Source organism: Lynx canadensis, chromosome A2 (genome assembly GCF_007474595.2).
Source record: "Lynx canadensis isolate LIC74 chromosome A2, mLynCan4.pri.v2, whole genome shotgun sequence".
Taxonomy (NCBI): Eukaryota; Metazoa; Chordata; class Mammalia; order Carnivora; family Felidae; genus Lynx; species Lynx canadensis.
In genome coordinates this window covers 140,450,934-140,475,092 of record NC_044304.2, presented here as the reverse complement: position 1 = coordinate 140,475,092, position 24,159 = coordinate 140,450,934, and the positions used below count along the sequence as shown (strand labels likewise).

Genomic DNA, 24,159 nt, shown 5'->3' with positions numbered 1-24,159 from the left:
ATTTCCTGCCTTGCATTTTGGCAATATAGACATAAATCAATTATGGGAGGAAGAATGGGGCACCTGGGCGGCTCAGTTAGGCGCCCGACTCTTGGTTTCAGCTCAGGTCATGATCTTGTGGTTTGTGAGTTTGAGGCTCACATTGGGCTCTGTACTGACAGTGTGGAGTCTGCTTGAGATTCTCTTTCCCTCTGTCTGTACCTCCTCTGCTCACTTGCTCTCTCTCTCTCTCTCTCAAAATAAATACACATTTAAAAAATTATGGGAAGAGGAATGGACTTAGTATTAGACACCTTCTATTTTGAAAATTTCTTTATTGACTTTTCTTAACTTCATGAATAATCACTGATTTACTAATGCATGCTATCAATGTGTAATCGAAGTATGCACATTCATAAGTTCAGGGACACCCTCTAGGTCTTAGGGTCTCCCCTTCCAATACTCAGTACACAGAAATGCTTGAGTTTCTGAGATGCTCCTGTGTTTATATCTGAGTAATGTAATACCAGATACCAATACCAAATTAGTACCAAATAATACCAGTATAACACCAGATATTGGAAATCTTTAAAAGTAGTTTAGCTTTCTTTCTTTCTTATTTCTTGTGGTATTTTGAGCAAAGAGGTAATCCTGAAAGTGCATTGATCCTCATAGCAGAGACTGGAATAATGATCTGAACTTTTAAGCTAGAGTTGGGGGAGCAGGTATTGACTACTGATGCTAATTCTTGAGATTCTGAGTTAATTTTCAAAACCAAAACTGAATGTCACTTCTCATAGCATTTGAAAAGTAACTCTTATCATGGAGGTACAGTGGGGGAACATGGCAGAGGCAACCTGCATTCTATGTGGTTAAAAATTGTCCCATAATTTTCTATCTGCTTATGCACTGGGTTGCTGACCCTTGCTTTTGACTATGATTCTTTCTTTTCTCTTTTTATCTACAGTAAAAGTTGTACTTTTTCCTGTGGGCCAGGAAATTATAATGCCTTTTAAAATAGACTCCATTGTAAAGTACCTCAAGGATCATTTTTCATACGTATTAAGTATCCCATCTAACGTACTGCAGATGAGATATTCAGGTAAGCTTGGAAGCGAATAAAACTTATCAAGACTTCTTTAGTTTTAATGTGTAGATAAACAAGATCTTTAATTTGTTAAATGAAATATCTTGATATTTACTATTTGAACATTATGTTGTGATTATACATTCATTCAACTCATTTTTATTGAGTACATACTTGTTCGAAATACTTTGCTAAGAACTGAAGATGTAGAGAAACATGAAACAAAACTTTGTCGGTTTACAGACTAGTCACAAAGATGATATATGCAATAGTTAACCACATAATGTGCAAATGTCTTAATGGAGATATGCTCAAAAAGCTGTGAGAACAGAGAGGAAGGAAACCGGGAGGTTCTAGAAAGCTTCATTTAATAAAAGTGACAATACGTGAGCTGAGTCCCAAAGAGGTGAGAAAACCTGGGACTTCAGGGAAGTGGTAAGAAGTTTAGAGTGGCTGGAAGTAGATGCTGTGTGGTGAGTAGGAGGCAATGAGGTTGAAAGAAGTGGATAAGGATGAGCATGTATAAAATAAGAAGAGGCCTGAAAATGATTTATCTGTCAGTCCTTATACAGTCAGGTGAATTCACATTCCCTGATGTTCAAGTTTACTTATATTTTGTGGGCAATATTGGACAGCCCACTTTATAGTAGCTTTGTGTCATGGGAGGATTTAGTCTTTGTAACTGTGATATAATTAGTAAAACCATGATAGTTAAATAAATGTTTCTATAGAATATGTCTGCACAGATCCTAATATTTTCATTTTAAAAGTTTTGGTACTAACTTAAAAAGATGCCACCAAAAAGTTTCCAGGGAAATAAAACATTTTTTGTGTGTGGGAAAATCCTAAATACTAAAAAGGATTAAGCCACACCTGTTAAGTTCCTCCTTGTCAAATCAGAGAAAATAATCAGTTCAATTTCAAAATTATTTTTAGAAAACTATTATAATGAATGTGCTGTAATACTAAGATGTTCATGTATTCAAACAACTGATTATTAAGGTTGGTTAGGGAAACAATACTAAAATTTAAACTTATTAGTAATAACAATCATGATAGTTAATTTACTGAGCACATATTGTGTACTAGTCCTATAAAATGTTTTGCCTATATTATCTCATTATCATTCAACCCACATAACAACGCTTTGACGTAGGTATTATTATTAACTTTTTTTTTTTTTTGAAAGAAGGAAACTAAAGCTTGGGAAACTAGCATAAATTCACATAGCTAATGATTGTTAGAGTCTGAACTTAAATATAGGTATGACTCCACAAAGGGAATTGGAAATTGTTTGGCATTATATACAAGGTGAAGTTCAAAACTGGAGAAGAGAGAGCACTTTGAGACTGGAGTAGCTAACTAGTGGTACCTGAGACTAATCTTTGTTCTTTGCACTTCATGACCTTTCTTCTTTATGTGTAAGTGCCAGGCATCACCACTGGGTAACAGGGTTATGTCAGCCATGATAATTAAAGAGCTTGATTCTGTGTCAATCGCCCTCCAAGACAGGTGCTTCTCCTAGTACTAGAATTGGAGTTCAAATTGGGACTAAGCCTACTATACAAACCAGAGGAATGAAGAGAAGAGGGCTCTGGGAATCTATATTCGTTTTCTATAGCTGTTATAACAACCACAAGCTTAGTAACTTAAAGCAACACATGATTTCTCTTATTGCTCTGGAGGCCAGAAATCCTGGATCAGTTTCACTCACATGAAGCTGACATACAGGCAGGGCTGTTCTCCCTCTGGAGGTTCTGGGGACAATCTGCTCCCTTGTCTTTTCCACTTCTAGAGTTGTATACCTTGCATTCATTGGCTTGTGGCCCCCTTCCTCCATCTAAAGCAAGCAGAAGAACGTCTTCAAATCTCTCTCTGCTTCTGTGTTATCATCTTCTCTATAGTCAAATCTCCCTTCCTTCCTCTGTAAAGGCATTTGTGATTACATTTAGAACACACTTAGATAATCCAGGATAATCTCCCGATTTCAAAATTTTTAACTTAATAAAATTTGCAGTCATCTTTGCCATATAAGGTAACATTCATTGGTTCTGGGGATTAGGACATGGATATATTCTGGGGCCATTATTCAACCTATTACAAAGCCCGTATAACATTCATGTTAATTTTCTAAGTTAAGAATTTGGGGTGTGGAATTGAAACTCAAGGATCTTTATACTTTCTTAAACATAGCAAAAATAGACTGGTGGTATCTGATATATTTCTAAGAATTAATGTAACAAAACCTTTGCTATGTTCAAATTCCCAATTGTAATTTAGGATGACTATTCATTGGAAGAGTCATATATATTCTATCAAAACAGCAGCCAATAACATTACACATATTTTTGTATTCCTTAAAATAGAGAAAATTGGAGTCAATTTATAGAATAAACCAATGAAGGGGGATAGAAGTAAAAAAGATGCAAAATAACATAAAAATATACTGGTGTACACTTTTTTCCAGCACAAAGCTGAAGCTTAACTCTACTTTTCCATGAATTTACTAATATGAGTTCCTGATTATAGAAACAGAAAGAGAAGGATTCTTTGGAACTCTGAGTATATGCTTTTCTGCATTGGAGACAGGAGTGGGTATTACAATAATCAAAATTTCCCTGAATTAGATATGTCCTGTGCTTACACACATTGTGATTTTTTTTTAGAGAATCAATGTTTAGAATACTATTTTACTCATAGAATATGTTTTTACTTTAAAATATTTATAGAGTTGCATGCTTATTATATATTTGTGTTTCTGATGAGAAATCCTGTGAGAGTTATAGCTTTATTTATAATGTGGAATTCTTGCATCTTAACTTTTCCCATTGTGGAGTTTTCTGTACTAACATTATAGTAAGGGGTGGACATCATCAATATTCTATTAAGTAATTCAACTATATGTGTTCATAGAATCATCTTCGATGTTTTTGATCCCCTTAAAATGAGTACATATAGTTATTTCTTTGTCATACACTTCTTATAGTTTCATGTCATTTTTTAGGAATAATCCTTAAAAATAATGAGACCCTACTACAACATGGAGTTAAGCCACAGGATATTGTACAAGTGGAAATCTTTTCTACAGATCCAGATCTATTTCCAATCAAAAGAGTAGATGGATTAAGTGATGCCTCTCACATCATAACTGTCAGAGTACAAACTGGTTAGTTATTTGATGTCTTTTAGATAAAGTATTTTAGAGTCCCTTTGTAGGTGAGCTTTCATTCAGTCTTGGTTTTTACCTCCTTAGGCATTGCTCAGTACCAGGACGTAGCTGTTGAGATTATAAAATCTGACTTTCACAAACCATTTCTTGGTGGATTCAGACATAGAATAACAGGAGTAGAATATCACAATGCTGGAACACAAACTGTACCTAAAAAGATTACCAAAAAAGACTATGCATTTTGTAGGGATACCCAGGTAAGGTTTTTATTTTCCTATGGAGATTTTTGAAACTACAGAATCAACAAATGTTCTGTATACCTGTCTAAAGTCTTCCCCATTTGCAGCGATGTGGGTATGCTAAGTGAAATAAGTCTGTCAGAGAAAAGACAAATGCTATATGGTTTCACTCATATGTGGAATTTAACAAACAAAGAAGCAAAGAGGGGGAAAAAAGAGAGAGAGACGCAAACCAAAAAACAGACTCTTAACTATAGATAACAAACTGATGGTGATCAGAGGGAGGTGGGTGGGGGGATAGGTTGAATGGGTCATGGGGATTAGGAGTACACTTGTGAGGAACACTGGGTGATGTATGGAAGTGTTGAATCACTATATTGTACATCTGGAACTAATATTACATTGTACGTTAACTAGAATTTAAATAAAAACTTAAAAAAATTAAAATCTTTCAAGGAATTATGTGGCAATTAAAATAATAACAGAAAATTTACTAAACAGAAAAATATGCTCTTTACTCACTTATATGTGTATATAGTGGATATTTAAATATTTATGTTTTTATTTTAGACAGTTTTTCAGAGAAAAAAGCTCCAGCAAACTACAAATACAACATCCACACAGATGACTAAAATTGGGGTGTATGTATCAAATATGACTGATAAACTGGTAACACCAGGAAAATATTTTTCAGCAGCAGAATACCATGCTCAAAGATTACAGGCGGTAAGATAACTTTTATCATGAGTGAATTTTAAAACTGAAGTATATAAGCCAGTTGTTCTGTGTGTGTCTGCCTGCGTTGCTATATTCCACACTAGTTTACGAAGAACACCTACGTGAGTGTTGTTAAAGAAAAAATTATTCATAACACATATTAAAGATGGTAAGGCAAACTTTTTCAAGAGGGGCTACTCCTTGGAGTTTTGTAGTAGGGAAGAGAGATTGGGCTCAACCCCAAATACAAAAACTGGGAAAACTGGAAATTTATAGCCAAGGAGTAGGGTAGGGGTCAATGGAAGGGAAATTACTATGAAAACATGAAAGGAAATGGGAGATCCTGGCTAACCCATTCTAACGGGATTTTTGCTGAAGGCAGGCCAGAGTGATTAGGCATCATCTGTTGGATATGAAGGAAGATGAGGAACCTGATCAAATATTGAGGATAATCACATATGAGGGTGGGGATTCTGGTCAAACTTACTTACCAGGATTTTGCTAAAATTGAACAATGCAGAGATGAACACAGAAGCCCAAAAGTTGAGGCCTAGTTGAAAAAATGCCTGATTAGAGTTTAGTCAAGGAGAGAATGTTTATCAGTCAGAATCATGTTTTACTGGTATTAAAAGCAGTTTTTTCCCCCCCAACCCCCCCCACGTCTCCCCCCCCCCCCCCGCTGGCCCCCGTAAAAGGAACAAGAATTCTAAATGCTCCTAATCCCTTCCTTTCCCTTAGGGATTCCCAGGGGTTTTGTGTGTTATGTTTGGCCATTATTAGTTTTGTCCATCTCTGTCCCTTAACCTTAACTCCTCTATCCCTTGGCCTTAATCCCTGGGACAGTAGATTAGGGAGCTTTCCAGAGTAATTGAAACCAAAGCATACTAAAGTCTGTTTTCTCTGATATTGATATAATTGCCGCTCCAACTTTTTTATGTGATGTTTGCATGGTCTTTTTCTATCCTTTTACTTTCAATCTATTTGAGTCTGAATCTAGTGTGTATCTCTTGTAGACAGCATATAATTGGATCTTGTCTTTTTATCTAGTCTGATCATCTCCACCTTGTGAGTGGAGTGTTTAGGGGCGCCTGGGTGGCGCAGTCGGTTAAGCGTCCGACTTCAGCCAGGTCACGATCTCGCGGTCCCTGAGTTCGAGCCCCGCGTCAGGCTCTGGGCTGATGGCTCAGAGCCTGGAGCCTGTTTCCGATTCTGTGTCTCCCTCTCTCTCTGCCCCTCCCCTGTTCATGCTCTGTTTCTCTCTGTCCCAAAAATAAATAAACGTTGAAAAAAAAAAAATTAAAAAAAAAAAAACAAAAACATTTATATTTAGTTTAATTATTGATAAGGTTGGATTATATCAGCCATTTGCTATTTGTTTTCTGTATGTCATTTGTCTCTCTTATTCTTTCTTCTTCCTTTACTGTCTTCTTTTATGTTAAATAGGCATTTTCTAATGTACCATTTTAATTCTTTTTTTTTATTTAAAACCTTTACTTTTAGTATAATATATACTTTAAAAAATATGCAATTCAATCATTTTTACTATATAAGCAGAGTTATACAACTCTTACCACAATCAATTTTAGAACATTTCCATCATCCTGGAAAAAAAATCCTGGACCCAATAGCTGTCAATCCCTATTTTCTGTCTTAGGAAACCACTGATCTACGTTCTGCCTGTATTGATTTGCCTATTCTGGATATTTCATATACAGGGAATCATACAATATGCAGCATTGAATAAATGTTTTTAATGTTTATTTTTGAGAGAGAGGGAGACAGACAAAGTGTGAACAGGGGAGGAGCAGAGAGAGGGAGATACAGAATCTGAAGCAGACTCTGAACTGTCAGCACAGAGCCTGATGCGGGGCTTGAACTCACAAACTGTGAGATCATGACCTGAGCCGAAGTCAGATGCTCAACTGACTGAGCCACCCAGGCGCCCCACAATATGCAGTATTTTGTGATTGGCTATTTTTAAACGTAGCATAATGTTTTCATGGCTTATCCATGTTGTAACAGGTATCAATATTTCATTCCTTTATACTGCAGAATAATATTCCATTATAGGTACTCAACTGGATATACCTACTGTATCTATGCCAGTGTATATACTGTATTTTCTTTGTCTCTTTACTGGTTGATGGACATTTGGGCTGTTTCCACTTATTGACCATTAGGAATAAAGCTGCCATAAACATTTATATACTAATTTTTATGTGGACATATGTTTTCATTTCTCCCGGGGTATATGTCTAGGAGTATAATTTGTATCATATGGTGAATATAGATGTTTAACCATTTTAAGGAACTGTCAGACTGTTTTCCAAAGCAACTACACCATTTTATGTCCCACCAGAAGTATACAAGGATTCTAATATCTTCACATCCTCATCAACACTTGTTATTGTCGGTTTTTTTTTTCATTATAGCTGCTCTAATAAAGTGTGAAGGGACAGCTCATTTGGTTTTGATCTATACACCATGATGACTAATGATACTGAATATCTTTTTATGTGCTTGTTAGCAACTTGTCTGTATTCTTAAGAGAAATGTATATTCAGATCCTTTGCCATTTTTAATTGGGTTCTCTTCTTTATTATTGCTTTGTTGTTTTTTAAAATTATTTTTTTTTGAGTTATTTCCTAAGTGGTTGCTCTAGTGTAATTTAGGGATTACAATATACATCTCAGTTTATAACAATATACTTGACAGTAATACTAACTAAAATCCAATAAAATACTGAAACTTTGCTCTAATAAAACTTCAATTTCAGGGGCGCCTGAGTGGCTCAGTCGGTTAAGCATCTGACTTCAGCTCAGGTCATGATCTCATGGTCCTTGAGTTCGAGCCCCATGTCGGGCTCTAAGCTGACAGCTCAGGGCCTGGAGCCTGCTTCGGATTCTGTGTGTCCCTCTCTCTCTGATCCTCCCCCGTTCGTGCTCTGTCTCTTTCTGTCTCAAAAATAAATAAACATTAAAAAAAAACCCTGCAATTTCATCCCTTCTCCTTTGTGCTATCACTGTTCTACAAATTTATATATTCTTTGTATATTTTAAGCTCTACAAATCCTTTTATAATTAACTGTTTTATGCAGTTGTCTTTTAAATAAGTTAATCATAGGAGATCCTGGGTGGCTCATTTAAGCATCTTACTTAAGCTCAGGTCATGATCTTGCGGTTTATGGGTTCAAGCCCTGCATCAGGCTCTGTGCTGACAGCTCAGAGCCTGGAACCTGCTTCGGATTCTGTGTCTCCCTCTCTCTCTGCCCCTCCCCTGCTTGCGCTCTCTTTCTCTCTCTCTTTCTCAAAAATAAATAAACATTTTTTTTAAAAATTTAAAAAAATAAGTTAATTGTAGAAAAGAAGATATGTATAGTCCTTGATATTTACCTATATAATTATCTTTTCTGGTGCTATTTATTTCTTCATTTGGGCTAAAATTAATATCTAGTGTCATTTCCTTTCAGTCTAAAGAGCTCTCTTTAGTATATCTTGTGTATGCTTGTTTGCTTGATGGTATCCTGAATATCTCTGTTCATTTACCTTATTTTTTTCCCATCCCCTCAGGGCAGATAATTTCTAATGATGTATCATCACATTTATCATTTTTATTATTATAAAAATTATTATATTATTCAGATCTGTTTTTGAGCCTGTCCGATAGGTTTTAATTTAATTAAAATCCCAAAATTTTCATTTGGTTCTGTTTTTTAAATAATTTCTTTTTACTGATAATAATTTTTACGGATAAATAATAATATTTACCTGATAATAATTTCTTTTTACTAATTTTCTTTTTACTGATATTCTCTATTTTATGAATCATTGCCATCTTACTTTCTTTTAACTTTTAAACTTTATTCCCTTTAGTTCTTTGAACATGTTTATCATATCTGCTTTGAAATCTTTGTAAGTCCAACATCTTAGACCCCTCAGAGGCAGTTTCTATTGATTGGTATATTTTTTCATTTTAAATTGGTCATACTATCTTCTTTTTGCTCTCATAATTTTGTTGTTGTTGTTGAAAACTAGACATTTTAAGTAACATTGTAGCAACTCTGTATCCTGTCCCTGTTTACTCCAGGGATTGATGTTATATCTGTCTTATATTTGTTTAGTGATTTGTCTGGATTAATTAATTAGAGCAGTGGTTCTCAACTGGGAGTGATTTTGCTCCCCAGGCAACATTTACATTGTCTGGAGATATTTTTGATTATGACTTAAGGGTGAGGGTGCTAGTGTCATTTAATGGTAGAGGACAAGTATCGTGCCAAACATCCTATAACTGTAGGAAACTCCAACCCCACTGCAGCAGCTGGTTATCTGGTCCAAAATATCAACAGTGCCGTTGCTGAAACCTGCTTTAGAGTTTGTCTCTATCACAGTATATCGCCATTGATTTCTCTGCTCAAAAGAAATGTTGTTTTTCTTCTTGTAAGTCTGGCTTCCTAAGGGTTGCCCCTGGTTTAACATAGCTTAATGGTTAGGTAATGATTGATCAAAGGCTGTGCTCACATTCCTTGAGCTAGTAAAGCTTCCACTCTCACTAATGGATCCATGTGTTTGGAGGATGCATTGGAAGTTCAGACAAGTTTAGTTTATGATCATCCTGGCTTTTACTTTCTGCTGGGTTTTCTTCTTGCATTTCTTCTGCACAAGGCTTCACAGGCAGCCTGGGATATGTGAATAGGTAGGGCTTTCTCCAGTCTCTCCTGAGTATGTATTCATCCTTGTACATGTGTTCAGCCTTCAGACTACCAAGGATATTTGGGAAGTTATCAGGGCTCGCTGTGGCCTATCTCCTTTTCCTGATATCTCTGATTAATTTCTCACTAGTCTGCCTGTCTGTTGCTCGCTCCAGACTACAATCTCAGCTATCTGAGTTGCTGGCCTCTTTTTTTTTTTTTGCCACAGAGATTACTATTGTTTGTGACATTGCTTAGGGAGTATAGAGTTTTTCTTTGCTTCATTTTAAATCAATTCAGCACCCTGAAAATGGACACAGATGAATCCAGGGTGAGGAGAAGGAAGATACGAGAGCAGCCCCAACTTGAAATGCCATAGACTGTTAGTGCTCCTACTTGAGGTTTAGTAATCTTTCTTCAATAAATATTTATTTGATGTATGCCTTTGGTCAGTTTCCAGAATCCTGAAATGGTTATTATTATTTTTTTAAAAACAATTTTGTACAGTTTAATCATTCCTTTTTGGAGAGAGCATTTGATGAGGCTTTTACTTTTCTAATCTGGTAGTCCTGCCCCCAGGCCCAAAGAGAATTTACAGTGACTTATTTTGACATGACAGAATTTTCACAATTGAAATAAAGTATATTTTAATATACATAAAATATAAAATATATTTAAAAATATGAATCTCGGGGTGCCAGGTGGCTCAGTTGGTTAAGTGTCCAATTCTTGATCTCAGCTCAGATCTTGATCTCAGGGTCATGAGTTCAAGGCCCGCAATGAGCTCCATGCTGGGCATGAAGCCTACTAAGAAAAAAATAAATAAATAAAATAGAATGAAATGAAATGAAATGAAATAAAATGAAATAAAATAAAATAAAATAAGAATCTCTTAGAAATTTATCAGGAATGTGTATGCACGCACACACACACATTCCTTAAATTGTAATCTATAATCATCTATATATACGGTCCAGTCACTATTACCTTCTTGTGTATTTTCCTAAAGGAGCTTGGCAGATGTCTGAACCTGTATAGAATTGGGCCTATAGGTGATCTGTAGGTAAGGTGGATGCTCTTAACTTGAGAAGATGTTCCCTGTCCATTTGTTGTTTGGTCTTTGGAAAGTCTGCTAGGCATTGCGGCTGGTGCAGGCTTTAAGGGTCTGGGGAAGGCAGGCTGCTCCACAGGAGTGTAGCTTGGAGAATGAGAAGGCCCGAGAACACAGTCTTCCTCCCATGCCCCAGCTTGTTTGTTACCGGATCACTCATATAACAACTACCATACTTTTCATCGCCTGCAAGTTCATTCTGTCAGTGGCCCTATGTTTGGCCCGGATGTGTCCTGGGGAACCTACCTCCATGAGGAAGCTAAGAAATTACAACCCATGCAATAGGCTCATTAACTTGAAGGAGGGAAGCCAACCAGGGCAATTTGCCTGCCTTTTATTAAGGGAGATGCGGAAATAGAAATTTGATAGAAAGTAATACTCTGTCATATTATCATATTGGCGTATTTCCTTCATGTATAAAACACATTTGAGACCACACTGTGTGTCAATGTGTCTTTATTTTATTTTATTTTTTAATTTTTTTTAATGTTTATTTATTTATTTTTTTTTTTAAATTTTTTTTTTTTCAACGTTTTTATTTATTTTTGGGACAGAGACAGAGCATGAACGGGGGAGGGGCAGAGAGAGAGGGAGACACAGAATCGGAAACAGGCTCCAGGCTCTGAGCCATCAGCCCAGAGCCTGACGCGGGGCTCGAACTCACAGACCGTGAGATCGTGACCTGGCTGAAGTCGGACGCTTAACCGACTGCGCCACCCAGGCGCCCATGTTTATTTATTTTTGAGACAGAGAGAGGCAGAGCATGAACAGGGGAGGGTCTGAGAGAGAGGGAGACACAGAATCCGAAACAGGCTCCAGGCTCCGAGCTGTCAGCACAGAGCCCGATGCGGGGCTCGAACCCACGGACTGCGAGATCATGACATGGGCCGAAGTCGGACGCTCAACCGACTGAGCCACCCAGGCGCCCCTGTCAATGTGTCTTTAATTCATTACTGAATAACTTCTGGATTGGGCTGATAAATTTAAAAAATACCTATTTAGTCTCTTCCTACCCCAGATTGCTCAACTGAATTGCACACTTTTAACACTAGCTTTTTAAAGTGGAAAAGTCTACTTACTAGGTTTTGTGAAGGAAGATGTAGTACTGACTAGCAATCCTCCTTCCTTGCTGGGTATTTCTGGCAGATTCAAACTCAGTGTTAAGGTCCTCTTGGATTATGACTCAGCTTTGCTGGGTGTCTAGCTCCGGGCATCATTGGAACAGAAGCAGTCCATGGTGGTGACAAGGACTCAAGGCTAGTGCAACACGAGTACAAGTGTGTGAAAAGCTAAAGAATTTGTGCAGAATGTAAGTCAATGCAGCGCTTCTTTCATTGAAAAAATGTTGCTGTGAGAAAAAAAAGTCAACTAAATTAAATAGTGTGTTTGATTTACTCTGTAATGCAGGGTTCTTGAGGCCATTTGTAGCCTGGTAACAAGGTAAGAAGCCATGTGGGCCAGCAATAGAATCATAGGCCACATTTTGAGTACCACTGTGAGAATTTTTAAAACATTTTTTTAATATTTTATTTGTTTTTGAGAGAGAGAGAGAGAGAGTGAGTGGAGGAGGGACAGAGAGGGAGACACAGAATCCGAAGCAGGTTCCAGGCTCTGAGCTGTCAGCACAGAGCCTGATGTGGGGCTCAAACCCATGAACCATGAGATCATGACCTGAGCTGAAGTCAGACATTTAACTGACTGAGCCACCCAGGTGCCCCATTCATTGTGAGAATTTTAAATAGGTTCCTCCCCAATCAATGTCCACCCAGTGCTGAAGGCTGTTAAATCAAAAGATGCTCTTTGCTTTTTTACTTCTTTCTTTTTGAGACCCAGAAGAGAGCATCTAATTATTGGGGCCAAAGTTTGACTAATATTAAAACTACTAAAATTCTGGGGCACCTGGGTGGTTCAGTCAGTTAAGGGCCTGACTCTTGATTTCAGCTCAGGTCATGATCTCACAGTTGTGAGATTGAGCCCCACATCAAACTGTGCTAGGCATGGAGCCTGTTTAAGATCCTCTCTCTCTCTCCCTCTGCTCCTTCCCTGCTCACTCTTGCACATTATGTCTCTCTCTCTCTCTCTCTCTCTCTCTCTCAAAAAAATACTAAAATTCTTTGAATTAGAGTCTTACCAACTCCAATACACCATACATTTAGTGCTATTTATTTTTTCAAAATTAAAAAGTTTTTATTGAGGTATCATTGACACGTAACATTATATTGGTTTCAGGTATACAGCATAACAATTTGAAATACATGTGAAATGATCATCACAGTAAATTTAGTTACCATCTGTCATCATACATGGTTAACTTTTAGAATTTACTCTCTTGGCAACTTTCAAGTATGCTTCACAATATTATTGACTGTAATCACCATGCTGTACATTATATACCCATGACTGACTTATTTCATAACTGGAAGTTTTCACCTCTTGACCCCCTTCACTCATTTCACCCATGCCCTTACCTTCCTGCCCTTTGACAACCACTATTCTGTTCTCTTCATCTATGATTTTTGTTTTGTTCATTTGTTTTGTTTTTTAGATCCCACATGTAAATGAAATCATATGACATTTCTCTTTGACTTGTTTCACTTAGCATAATTCCTTTAAGGTCCATCCATGTTGTCACAAATGGCAAGATTTCATTCTTTCTTATGACTGAGTAGTAGTCCAGTGTGTGTGTGTGTCACATTTTCCATATCCATTCATCCATCAGTAGCCACTTAAATTGTTTCCATGTCTTGGCTATTATAAATAATGCTTCAGTGAACATAAGAGTTAATATATCTTTTTTAATTAGTGTTTCCTCTTCTTTGGATAAATACCCAGAAGTGGAATTGTTGGATCAAATGGTAGTTTAATTTTTAATTTTTTGAGAAACCTCTATATTGTTTTCCATAGTGACTATATCAATTTACATTCTTACCAACAGGGCACAAGGGTTCCTTTTTCTCCACATCCATGCCAACACTTTTTATTTCTTATCTTTTTGATGATAGCCATTCTAACAGGTAGAAGGTGATATCTCATTGTGGTTTTGATTTGCATTTTCCAGATGATGAGTGATGTTGAGCATCTTTTCATATGTCTGTTGGCCATCTGGATGTCTTTGGGAAGATGTCTATTCAGATCCTCTGCCCATTTTTTAATTGGATTGTTTATTATGATTATTTTTTTTGCATTTGTTTTAGGAGTTTTTATATGTTTTAGATATTAACCCCTTTTCAGATATATGATTTTCAAATAGTTTCTCCCATTCAGTAAGTTGTCTTTTCATTTTGTTGATGGTTTCCTTTGATGTGCAAACGCTTTTTAGTTTGATATAGTCCCATTTGTTAATTTTTGTTTTGTTACCTTTGCTTTTGGAGTCGGATTTAAAAAATTATTGCCAAGACTTGTGTCAAGTAGCTTACCACCTATGTTTTTTCTAGGAATTTTTTTGGTTTCAGGTCTTACATTCAAGTCTTTAATACAATTTGAAGTAATTTTTTCTGTATAGTGTGAGATAATGGTCTAGTTTCATTCTTTTGCATGTTACTGTCCAGTTTTCCCAGTAGCATTTATTGAAGAGACCATCCTTCCCCATTGTATATTCTTGCCTCCTCTGTTGTAAATTAGTTGACCATGTATGTATGAGTTTGTTTCTGGGTTCTCTATTCTGTTCCATTGATCTATAGTTCTGTTTTTATGCCAATATATAGTGTTTTGATTACTATAGATTTGCATTGTATTTTCAAATCAGGAAGTATGGTATCTCCAGCTTTGTTCCTTTGGTAACAAAGTTAAGAGAGATGTGGAATGTTCCTTTGCTGAAGTTCAGCATGTTTGTTGTAAGTTAAGGCTGCTGCTCTCTGTCAAACTGACATAGATCCTCCTGCCAAGAGTGGGATGCTTCATTTTTGGTTATCTAATTTCAAACAGCAAAGTTTCTGATAGATTAGTATTTTAGAGTACTAAGTTTCTCAGTGTGCACAGAATAATAGTATTCACTCAAAGGAGGGGATTGTTAGGACATTTTATAGCTGTAGTATGTCCTTGGAAGAAATAATTGTTTCCTGTTAATTTCGTAGCTGACAATTAATGCCTGTTATTCCAGCCTGATAGATTTTTTATGTTCTCAGTCCAAACTAATTTTTATTTTTTGACTGTACAGGGCTTGGATGGTAGCTCTGTGATATCATCAAGAACCTAAACTCCTTTTACTTTTCCATTCCATTAATCTTATGAGCTTATAACTTACATGATAATGCAATGGTTAGTCAACCTTCAGCATAATGTCTGCAATCTATGCAGGAAGAAGGGAGAGGTCAAGGGAGCATGAGCCATATATGCTACCTTCAAGAGTTTTCCCTGCAAGCCCCACCCAGTGCCTTCCAGTTACATCTCATTGGCCCAAACTGTGTCATGTGATTGTGCTCACTGTGAGTGTGTGACAAATACATTTTTAAAGTTTCATATTGTTGTTCCTCAATAAGATTGAGGTTTTCTTATTAAGGAAGTAGGAGAGAATGGATATTAGGTGGGGAGATGGAAGTCTCTACAACACTTTCCAAACTCCAGTAAAATGGTATTAAAGGACTAAAAAAATGTAAACATACAGGAACGAAGAATACATGAAAAGAGAGAAGAGTGTCAGTCAATTATTTTAAAGTTGTAAAGCAGATGGAGAAATGCTAACTTGACTTACTTAAGCTGAGGATGTGAAACTCTAAATGCCTGCCAAGGGGGATGGCATCAAGAACCAAACTGCTTTGCCCCATACAACCTTGGAAGGTGAATAGGAGTTTCCTAGGGAGGTGAAAGTGGGATGTGAGTTGTACACAGAGGGATGGGTTAAAAGCCAGTATAGGAGGAAATTTCCACGTAGTAAGTTCTTTTGTCTTCACTGACTCCTTTCTACTTGTATCATATTTACTTTATTCTTGAGCTTCTTGATTTCATGCTTGTATTTATTTTAAATCTTTTTTGTTTTAAGCAATATTATATATGACTATTGATATTTTTGTACTCATTCTTGCCATCTCATTTTGGTTTTTATTTATTATTCACATTTTGTTTGTTTTTTCTTTTACCAGCCTTTTCTTCTTTTGGTTAGTTTGACTAAACATTTTCTTTCTTTTTTTTTTTTTTTTTGTGTGCTTTCATAGTTGAAAGCAGGTCCTTTGTTTCTGTTTTTCTAATGGTTCCTTATAAAAATTAAAAAAATTTTTGTTTCCTAAATTTTTTATACCAAAGGCATACTTAATCAGGCTCTATCTTTTCCATGAATAAGTCAAGGTCCTTAGCAGAGTTTTCTGTTTTTCATTTCCTTGTCCTCCTCCCTCATTCCTCCTAGCCAGTCAGATTGGATCTGGAATTATAATTATATACATACATATATGTATATAATTATAATTATATACATACATGTATGTATATAATTATAATTCCAGATCCATATGTATGTATATAATTATAATTCCAGATCCAATCTGACTGGCTATTATAATTATATATATAATTTACTTTATAATTTACTATATATTTATAACTTCACTTTGTTGTTTGATATATTTATATTTATATATATGACTTTTTCCAAATAAGATGTATTTAGCTTGATAACTCTTTTGGAAAAGTTTTCTCAGTTCTTTAATCTTTCCATTTTAACTTATTTTTCTTGCTAGAACACATTCTCTAGTAATTTTTTCAGAGATGATGCCTGGGAGATAAACCTCTTAGTCCTGTTGAATCAACCTCATTCTTGAAGTTTAATTTGAGTCCACATAGATAGATTTAAACTTGTTTTCAAAATTATTTTTCTTTATAACACTGAAGCTCTATTTGATTAAGAGTCTGATGTCAGTTTTGCATTTCTTTGTTTCCTCTTTCTGGAAGCTTTTAGGGTTTTTACTTTATCTCTGGTAATCTTATTGTGATATGCTTGAGATTTGGCCGTGAGCCCTTTCTATCTGAGAGCTTATGTCTTTAGTTTGGAGACATGTTCTTTTAGTATATTTGGAGTAATTTCTCTGGTCAACTTTCTTCATTCTGTCTGGAGCTTGCTGGTCTGACCACCACTCTTTGGGAACCACTGTTCTGGTATTTCTGTTCACACAAAAGTAAACTTTTCTTTGTTGAATGAGGAGGAGCCTTATATTTTGTGGGTTCTTCCCAAATGTTTGGTTATTCCTGGGTGTGTAGACAGGGTATTTGAGATCCCTTATGTCCAGTGTGCTATGCGTATTTGTTTACCGCAGTGGTTTTAGGGGATGGCCAAGGCTTGATTCTGGAAGAGAGCTAGTTTTATGAAGAAGGGGCTTCTACTCATCGTGGGTGTCACCCACGGGTGTGCTTTCCCTAGATTGTTTTAGAGAAGCCTGTCCTGTTGGCATTTTTCAAGCAGTCACTTTGCCATTTGCCCTAACACACCTCTTCTGCTCACCGGATCCACTGGTTTAGGGCTTGAAACGGTCTTACAGACCCTTCTGTATTTTCTAGCCTGCTTCTCCATCTTCCCTGTACATGATTAGGCATAGATTCCTCTTCAATTTATTCTACCTGTCTCCCTTCTTGAGGGGATTCTTTAAAGTTTCTGTTCCTTTGGAAGTCTCCGTTAGTATGATCCAGTGTCCTTACCGATTTCTGCTTATATGATTTTCCGTGATTACCAGAGATGAGGTCACAGTAAAGGGATGTATCAGCATATTCTCTGTCCTCAATCTTGATCTAGCCTCTCCACATTTTATTTTTATTTATGAGTTTAGTAAATAAAAAAATCTCTCAGTTATATGGCAAGTTTTTTGGGAATTTGGTACTATACTATAACTTCAGACATACTTATATTTCTCACAATTTAGTAAATACTTGTTTTCTTAAACGGAGACTTTTATCTAACCTGCCTTTGGTAGTTACTACATATAACCTACCTGCTTTATGTTTAGGTAATGAAATTTTGTTTTAAATATGAGCCTAAGCTGATGGTAGTTAAGATAAACTAGAGATAATTAATATTAGTGACAATAATAGTATTTATTGAGGACTTGTGATGCACCAGGGTTAAGATAAGGATGTTATATGGAGAATAAACCAAAATCAAACAAATAGTGAGTCGCAGAGGAAATATTTAGACTAAGTTTTACCCCAGAGCCTATGCTTTTAAGCATTGTACTAACTACCTCCCAGGAAGGTGTATTTGCTAGATTTTGGAGTCAAATTGCTGATGTGCATTATCCACAGCTTATGTGTCCCGCTGTGTGTGAGAATGTCTGGCATAGAGGGAAACCTAGACTCTCAGTTTGTTTAGTAGTTTTTGCATTGGAATAGAAATAATCACTATTGCCTTGTGTTATTATCTGATATAGTTGATGGTAGACACTTTTTATTTCCTTTTAATTTAACTATAGGTAATAGTGTTACAGACTTACTATAGACGATGGCATGCTAAAGTCATGGTAGAGAATTTAAGAAGACAGAAAATGTTAAGGTTGAAGTGGGAAGCAGAGGAAGAACAAAGGAAGATAAGAGAAAAAGAAGAATGGATGAAATTGGATTATCACCGGAGGCATAATCCTCAGACAAAAGAAGATTTTGAGCTTCTTTATAATGCACTGGAACGTAAGTTTGAAATAGGCTTTGCATAAAATATTAATTTTATAATTTTTCACTATTAGGAAAAGCAGGTGTATTAAAGACAAAAGGAAGGCCTTCTTATTTCAGGATGAGGTCTTGGGAATCTTGGCCTAGAGAATTTAAAGAGATGAATAATGTTTTACACCTGGGACAGGAATTAAGGTGGGAATAAATTGGGGATGCTTTTATATCAACAGTGGATAAATAAAATGTGCATACTGCTCTGTAAATTTTGTGGTTTAGTATATTATCTCATTTGATCATCCCCATGAGATAAAAAGAGAAAGCATTGTCTAATCTGATTCTCTGATGGTCTTGGGAATTTGTGAATGCAGAACTGAACTGTCTTGAATCCCTCAATTCAGCATCCTGTCTCTGATTTCTGTTCTTTAGAGGAGGGCTTGGCAATACCTTTTAATTTCCACCCATTAATGATCAATATAGATGTATATTCTTTACACAATTGACATTTATGCCTTATTTCTTCCACAGAATGTGTGTTAGTCATTGACACAATTAAAAGCTTCAGTTACTTGACAGGCCAAGCACTCCGTACTCAGGGCAATAGATATGCTGTTCTTGAAGTTGTTTCTCATTGCTCCCTTCCAATCTCAACTTAAATGTTGCCTACTCAGAGGCTTCTGTGACTGACAGCCCAACCTGGATATCCTGTTGTCATCTAATGGTTATCATTGCACCCCAAACTTTTCATTTATATCACCACCACAATTTGTAATAATATATCTTTTTGTTTAGCATTAATTTTCACCAGTGGATTGCAAACTCCATGAGAGAATAACTTATTTTTTTTTTTTTATGCTCTCACTTTTTCTGTTCTTAGCTCATATGCCCAACAAATATTGGTGGGTTGAATTAGTGAGTGAATGAAAGGGAACCCCAAGGATGTAATGCAGTTATCTCTGGCTTCCACTTTTCCGGTAGTACCAGCTAAAGTGCCAGGAAGTGGAACAGAGAGTTACTAATTACTTTAGATGCCAGAAAGTAGAGAAGTTGGGTTCTTGTGACAATGTAGAGGAATTTTCAAAATTAAAAATAGCCTCGGAGCACCTGGATGACTTAGTCAGTTAAACGTCTGACTCTTGGTTTTGGCTCTGGTCATGATCTCATGGTTCATGGGATCGAGCCCTGCAAGGGGCTTCGCGCTGGCAGCACAGAGCCTGCTTGGGATTTGACATTCTCTCTCTCCCTCTCTGTCTCCATCCCTCTCTTGCTGTGCTCTCTCTCTCTCTCTCTCAAAATAAATAAATAAAAGCTTAAGAATAAAATTAAGAGTAGCCTCAATAGTTTTTTTTTATTTGAGCAGGGTCTTTTCATCCAAAGAAATAACAGTCTTTGACTTCTCTATGATTATTTATGACATTAACTTTAAGCAAATTTTCTTAATATAACTTTTTATATACTGTTTGTGGATGTTATTATATGTTCTGTTACTCAAGTCACCCTTCCTCTCTAACAGCAGTTTTAGGTGTCAGATATTGGGTCTATTAAATAGCTATATGGTAATATGCTATTCACCAAAAGATAATACAGTGAAACACTAGGTCTGATAAGCAATGCTAATAAATTTATCTCTTTGGTAACATGCAAAATTGAGTGGCTTTAGGAACGTGGCAGTGTTTGAGGTAACAGCCTGTTCCCTCAGCTTTTACATCGCCTCGTCTTTCTCCTAATCATTGACCTCTGCAAATACTTCCTGTTTTACTTTAAACCTCACTTCTATTTTCATCCTCTCTCAGATGAAAACAAAGTTTACTTTTAAATGTAAAGAATTAAACAGAGAGCACTGTTGGCAAGATCTAGGAAAGATCTTATTGACAAGTATAAAACTAGAGGTCTGTTATAGCAGAACTCTATTCAAATAATATTCCAAATTCCTATCTGAACAAGCCCAAGGATATTATTATTTCCTTGGTTGACAGGCAGTTGTGTAAAACAACAGAGAATATGCTGAGTGAGGTTCTACCTTTTCTACTTATTGGTGGTATTAACTTGGGCAAGTCACTTATTTTCTTTAGCCTCAGGTTCTTCATCTACAAAAGGACTTACTGATACCTGGCACGTCTATTTCACAGGGCTTTATGATATGTGAATAAATAAATGTTACATTTATGAAACTACTTTAAAAGTGCAAAGAATTATGCATATATAGTTATATTATAACTATAATTATTATTAGTTATTAATAGTTATTACAACTATAATAATTTTATATTTGTAAATAATTTTATACAGATTTTCTATCTTAAAATAGAGCAGATATACTTTATATGTCTACACATGATTTATATGGAATAAAATGAAATTTCTTATATAAAAGAGGCATCTCTTTAGTTTTCTTCCAGCCCTAAAGTTCTAATTTAAAACTCTCAGAATAATAATTTTTAAGTTTTGTTGTAGTCTTTGAAACTGCTGCCCTCTTGTGGCTCATAGTAACAATTACATAGTTTAAATTAAAACTCCTAAAAGGAAGTTCAGCTTTTCCTCTGGGTAATCTGTCCCTCAGTAATAAAAGCAAAATAGATCATTAAAGAAAATTAATTGAACTACATAAGTTAATATAATGTATCAAAGTCAAGACCATTTCCAGGCAACACTATTTTATCTTTATGTTTGTTTGTTTTTTCTTACAGCAATATGTTGAGGATGACTCCTTTTATTGATCTGAATTGTCACTCTTATTTCAAACTCAGCATAGGGGTTATAATCTTTAGGAAACTTCTCTTGACAGCACAGATTGGGCTCAGAGCCTCTTTTCCTTGCCCACAATTACCTGTAAACACCACTGTCTTAACTGTGTACATTTGTACTGAGGGTACCTGATAGGACCCTTGCTCATTGTTGAATTGAATCTGCTAACCCTTTGCTTTGTTTTGACTTGTGCTAATGGCCTTTTCTGACTCTTCTCGGATTATTACTTCTGATCTCAAGGTACCTTGACTTCTAGCTTCTGGAGTCCACTGACATCATCTGGCTCTGGGTATTCAGTCTGAATCTTCCTTGGTTCTCTCCATGTAGGCTTGCAGTCTGTGAATGAGAATTTTAAAAAACAGATGCATATAAAATGCTACTTGTGGACAAAATCTTGTATGTTCTTCTATTTCTTGTTTGGAAATTGCAAGTTTAGAGCTCAGGAATTTTAGAATGTGTACAGACTTTAGGTGCTAAGTCCTATCCTTTCATTTTTTTAATTAAAAAAAATTTTTGTTTTAACATTTATTTATTTTTGAGAGACAGAGAGAAACAGAGCACAAGTGGGGGAGGGGCAGAGAGAGAAGGAGACACAGAATCCGAAGCTGGCTCCAGGCTCCAAGCTGTCAGCACAGAGCCCGATGCGGGGCTCGAACCCACAAACCATGAGATCATGACCTGAGCTGAATTAGGATGCTTAACTGACTGAGCCACCCAGGCACCCCTTTTCATTTTATAATTGAACTTCAGACCCTGGAAATTAGATGATTTGTCTGAGAAGATAAGGAGATAAAATAAACATATTCTTTCAAATGAACCAATTCCTTTAATATCTTTTTCTTTAAAAATATTAGAGACTCCTGGGTAGCTCAGTTGGTTAACCAGCCGATGATTTTGGCTCAGGTCATGATCTCAGGGTCCTGAGATCTAACCCCACGTTGGGCTCTGTGCTGACTGCATGGAGCCTGCTTGAGATTCTCTCTTTCCTTTCTCTCTGCCTTTCTCTCTCTCTCAAAATAAATAAATAAACATTAAAAAATATTGATGGCTATTGATATCTGCTATGGGTTGAATTGTGTTTCCCCCCAAATTCACATGTTGAAGTCCTAAGCCCTAGCCCTTCAGAATGTGACTGAATTTGGAGATAGGACCTTCAAAAAAGCAATTCAGAGAAAATAAGTTTTTATGGATGAGCCCTAACCAGTATGACTAATATTCTTATAAGGAGAGATTAGGACACAAACAAACAGATAGAGAAGATCATACAAAGACACTGAAGGATGATGGCCATTTAGAAGCCCAGGAGAGAGGTCTTCAGAAGAAACTAACCCTGCCATCACCTTGATCTTGAACTTATCTATTCCAGAACTGTGAGGAAATAAACTTCTGTTGTTTAAGCCACCCAGTCTATGGTGCTTTGTTACGGCAACACTGGAAAATGAATTCAGCATTCCAATTTATTTGTTTGTTTGTTTTAATTATCATCATCCCTATGGAACATACCTTTTATGATATGGGGCAGAATCTCTCGTTTTCTTCAATGTCTTCTCTGTATAGTTCTGGAAACTGTCAATTCAGATAAAAAATAGGTTTTGTCCATCCACTCCTGATTCCTATGTGTGTCTATTCCTTATGAGTAGTTGGGACATGGTATTTTTCTGATGCCATGTTCCATTCCTTACTATAGGTTTACAGGGCCATCTAATGGAGAATTTTATTGGAATTAAAGACCATTATTTTCATTTCTTTTTTTATTAAATTTTTTTTTCTAATGTTTATTTAGTTTTGAGACAGAGAGAGACAGAGCATGAAAGGGGGAGGGTCAGAGAGAGAGGGAGACACAGAATCTGAAACAGGCTCCAGGCTCTGAGCTGTCAGCACAGAGCCCCACGTGGGGCTCGACCCACGAACCTCTAGATCATGACCCCAGCCGAAGTTGGACGCTCAACCGACTGAGCCACCCAGGAGGACGCTCAACTGACTGAGCCACCCAGGAGCCCCTAAAGACCATTATTTTCATTTCTAATTAGCTTCACTGGGTTGTTTCCTTTTAAAAAGTCATACTATAATTTAAGCAAAATGTAAAGTCTGAATATATATATTCACATAAGTGAATTTGAGTGCATCTATCCAGACTCACCCGGTATTAATCTAGGAGAGTAGTATATTGCTCTTTGAGGTTGGCAGCATAGCTTAAATAATATCCTAGTGGCCTAAATTTATTACCAGTCCCAAAGGTTTCTGATGTAAAACTGGAAGTAAAATAGGCTTACTTATATCATTCAATTTTTATTTGCTTTCTGGGAACATCCATATAATCCCATAAGATAAATATTCTCAGTTATTATTTCCACAAGCAAGCAATTTTTCTTTTAATTCATACACTGCCTTTGGTTATATGGATTTTGTCAAGATTTTTAAAGTTCTTTTGGTTGGTAAAACTGCTCTTAAAGGATAAAGTCATCAATCATGGATTTCCTGGATTTTCACAACATAATTTAGCCCTTAAATTTACAACTCTTTTGCTGAAGACAATTTTGCTTTTAAATTTAAAAATCTTTTTGAACAGACCAAGCTGTCCAGTGTCTGAATAATGTATTCCTGGTAAAGGGCAAAGTGGATTCTTTATAAAGAGTACCACTGGCCTGTCCTTGGCCTCATCAGGATGATTTCAAATTGGAAGTCGAGAGGAAGAAGAAATAGTATGATAAAAACTGTAAAACTAGATGTTATAACAGACAGTGGTTATAACAGACGAGGGCCAGAAACAACACTTTAGATATTTACCTTCCAATGCAGACACTGGTGTTAAAGTAAATCTAAAATTTTAATAGAAGGAGAAAAATA

General features: G+C 36.2%; 1 protein-coding gene across 1 annotated transcript in view; it reads left to right on the top strand.

The window, feature by feature from the left end:
* IQUB (IQ motif and ubiquitin domain containing) overlaps window positions 1–24,159 on the top strand; it is a 58,037-nt gene that overhangs the window by 7,140 nt on the left and 26,738 nt on the right. Inside the window, exons 3-7 of the mRNA XM_030308342.1 lie at window positions 947–1,081; window positions 4,071–4,232; window positions 4,320–4,492; window positions 5,045–5,200; window positions 18,378–18,588. Of these exons, the coding sequence (XP_030164202.1) occupies window positions 947–1,081; window positions 4,071–4,232; window positions 4,320–4,492; window positions 5,045–5,200; window positions 18,378–18,588 (837 nt within the window). The remainder of the gene's footprint in view (window positions 1–946; window positions 1,082–4,070; window positions 4,233–4,319; window positions 4,493–5,044; window positions 5,201–18,377; window positions 18,589–24,159) is intronic.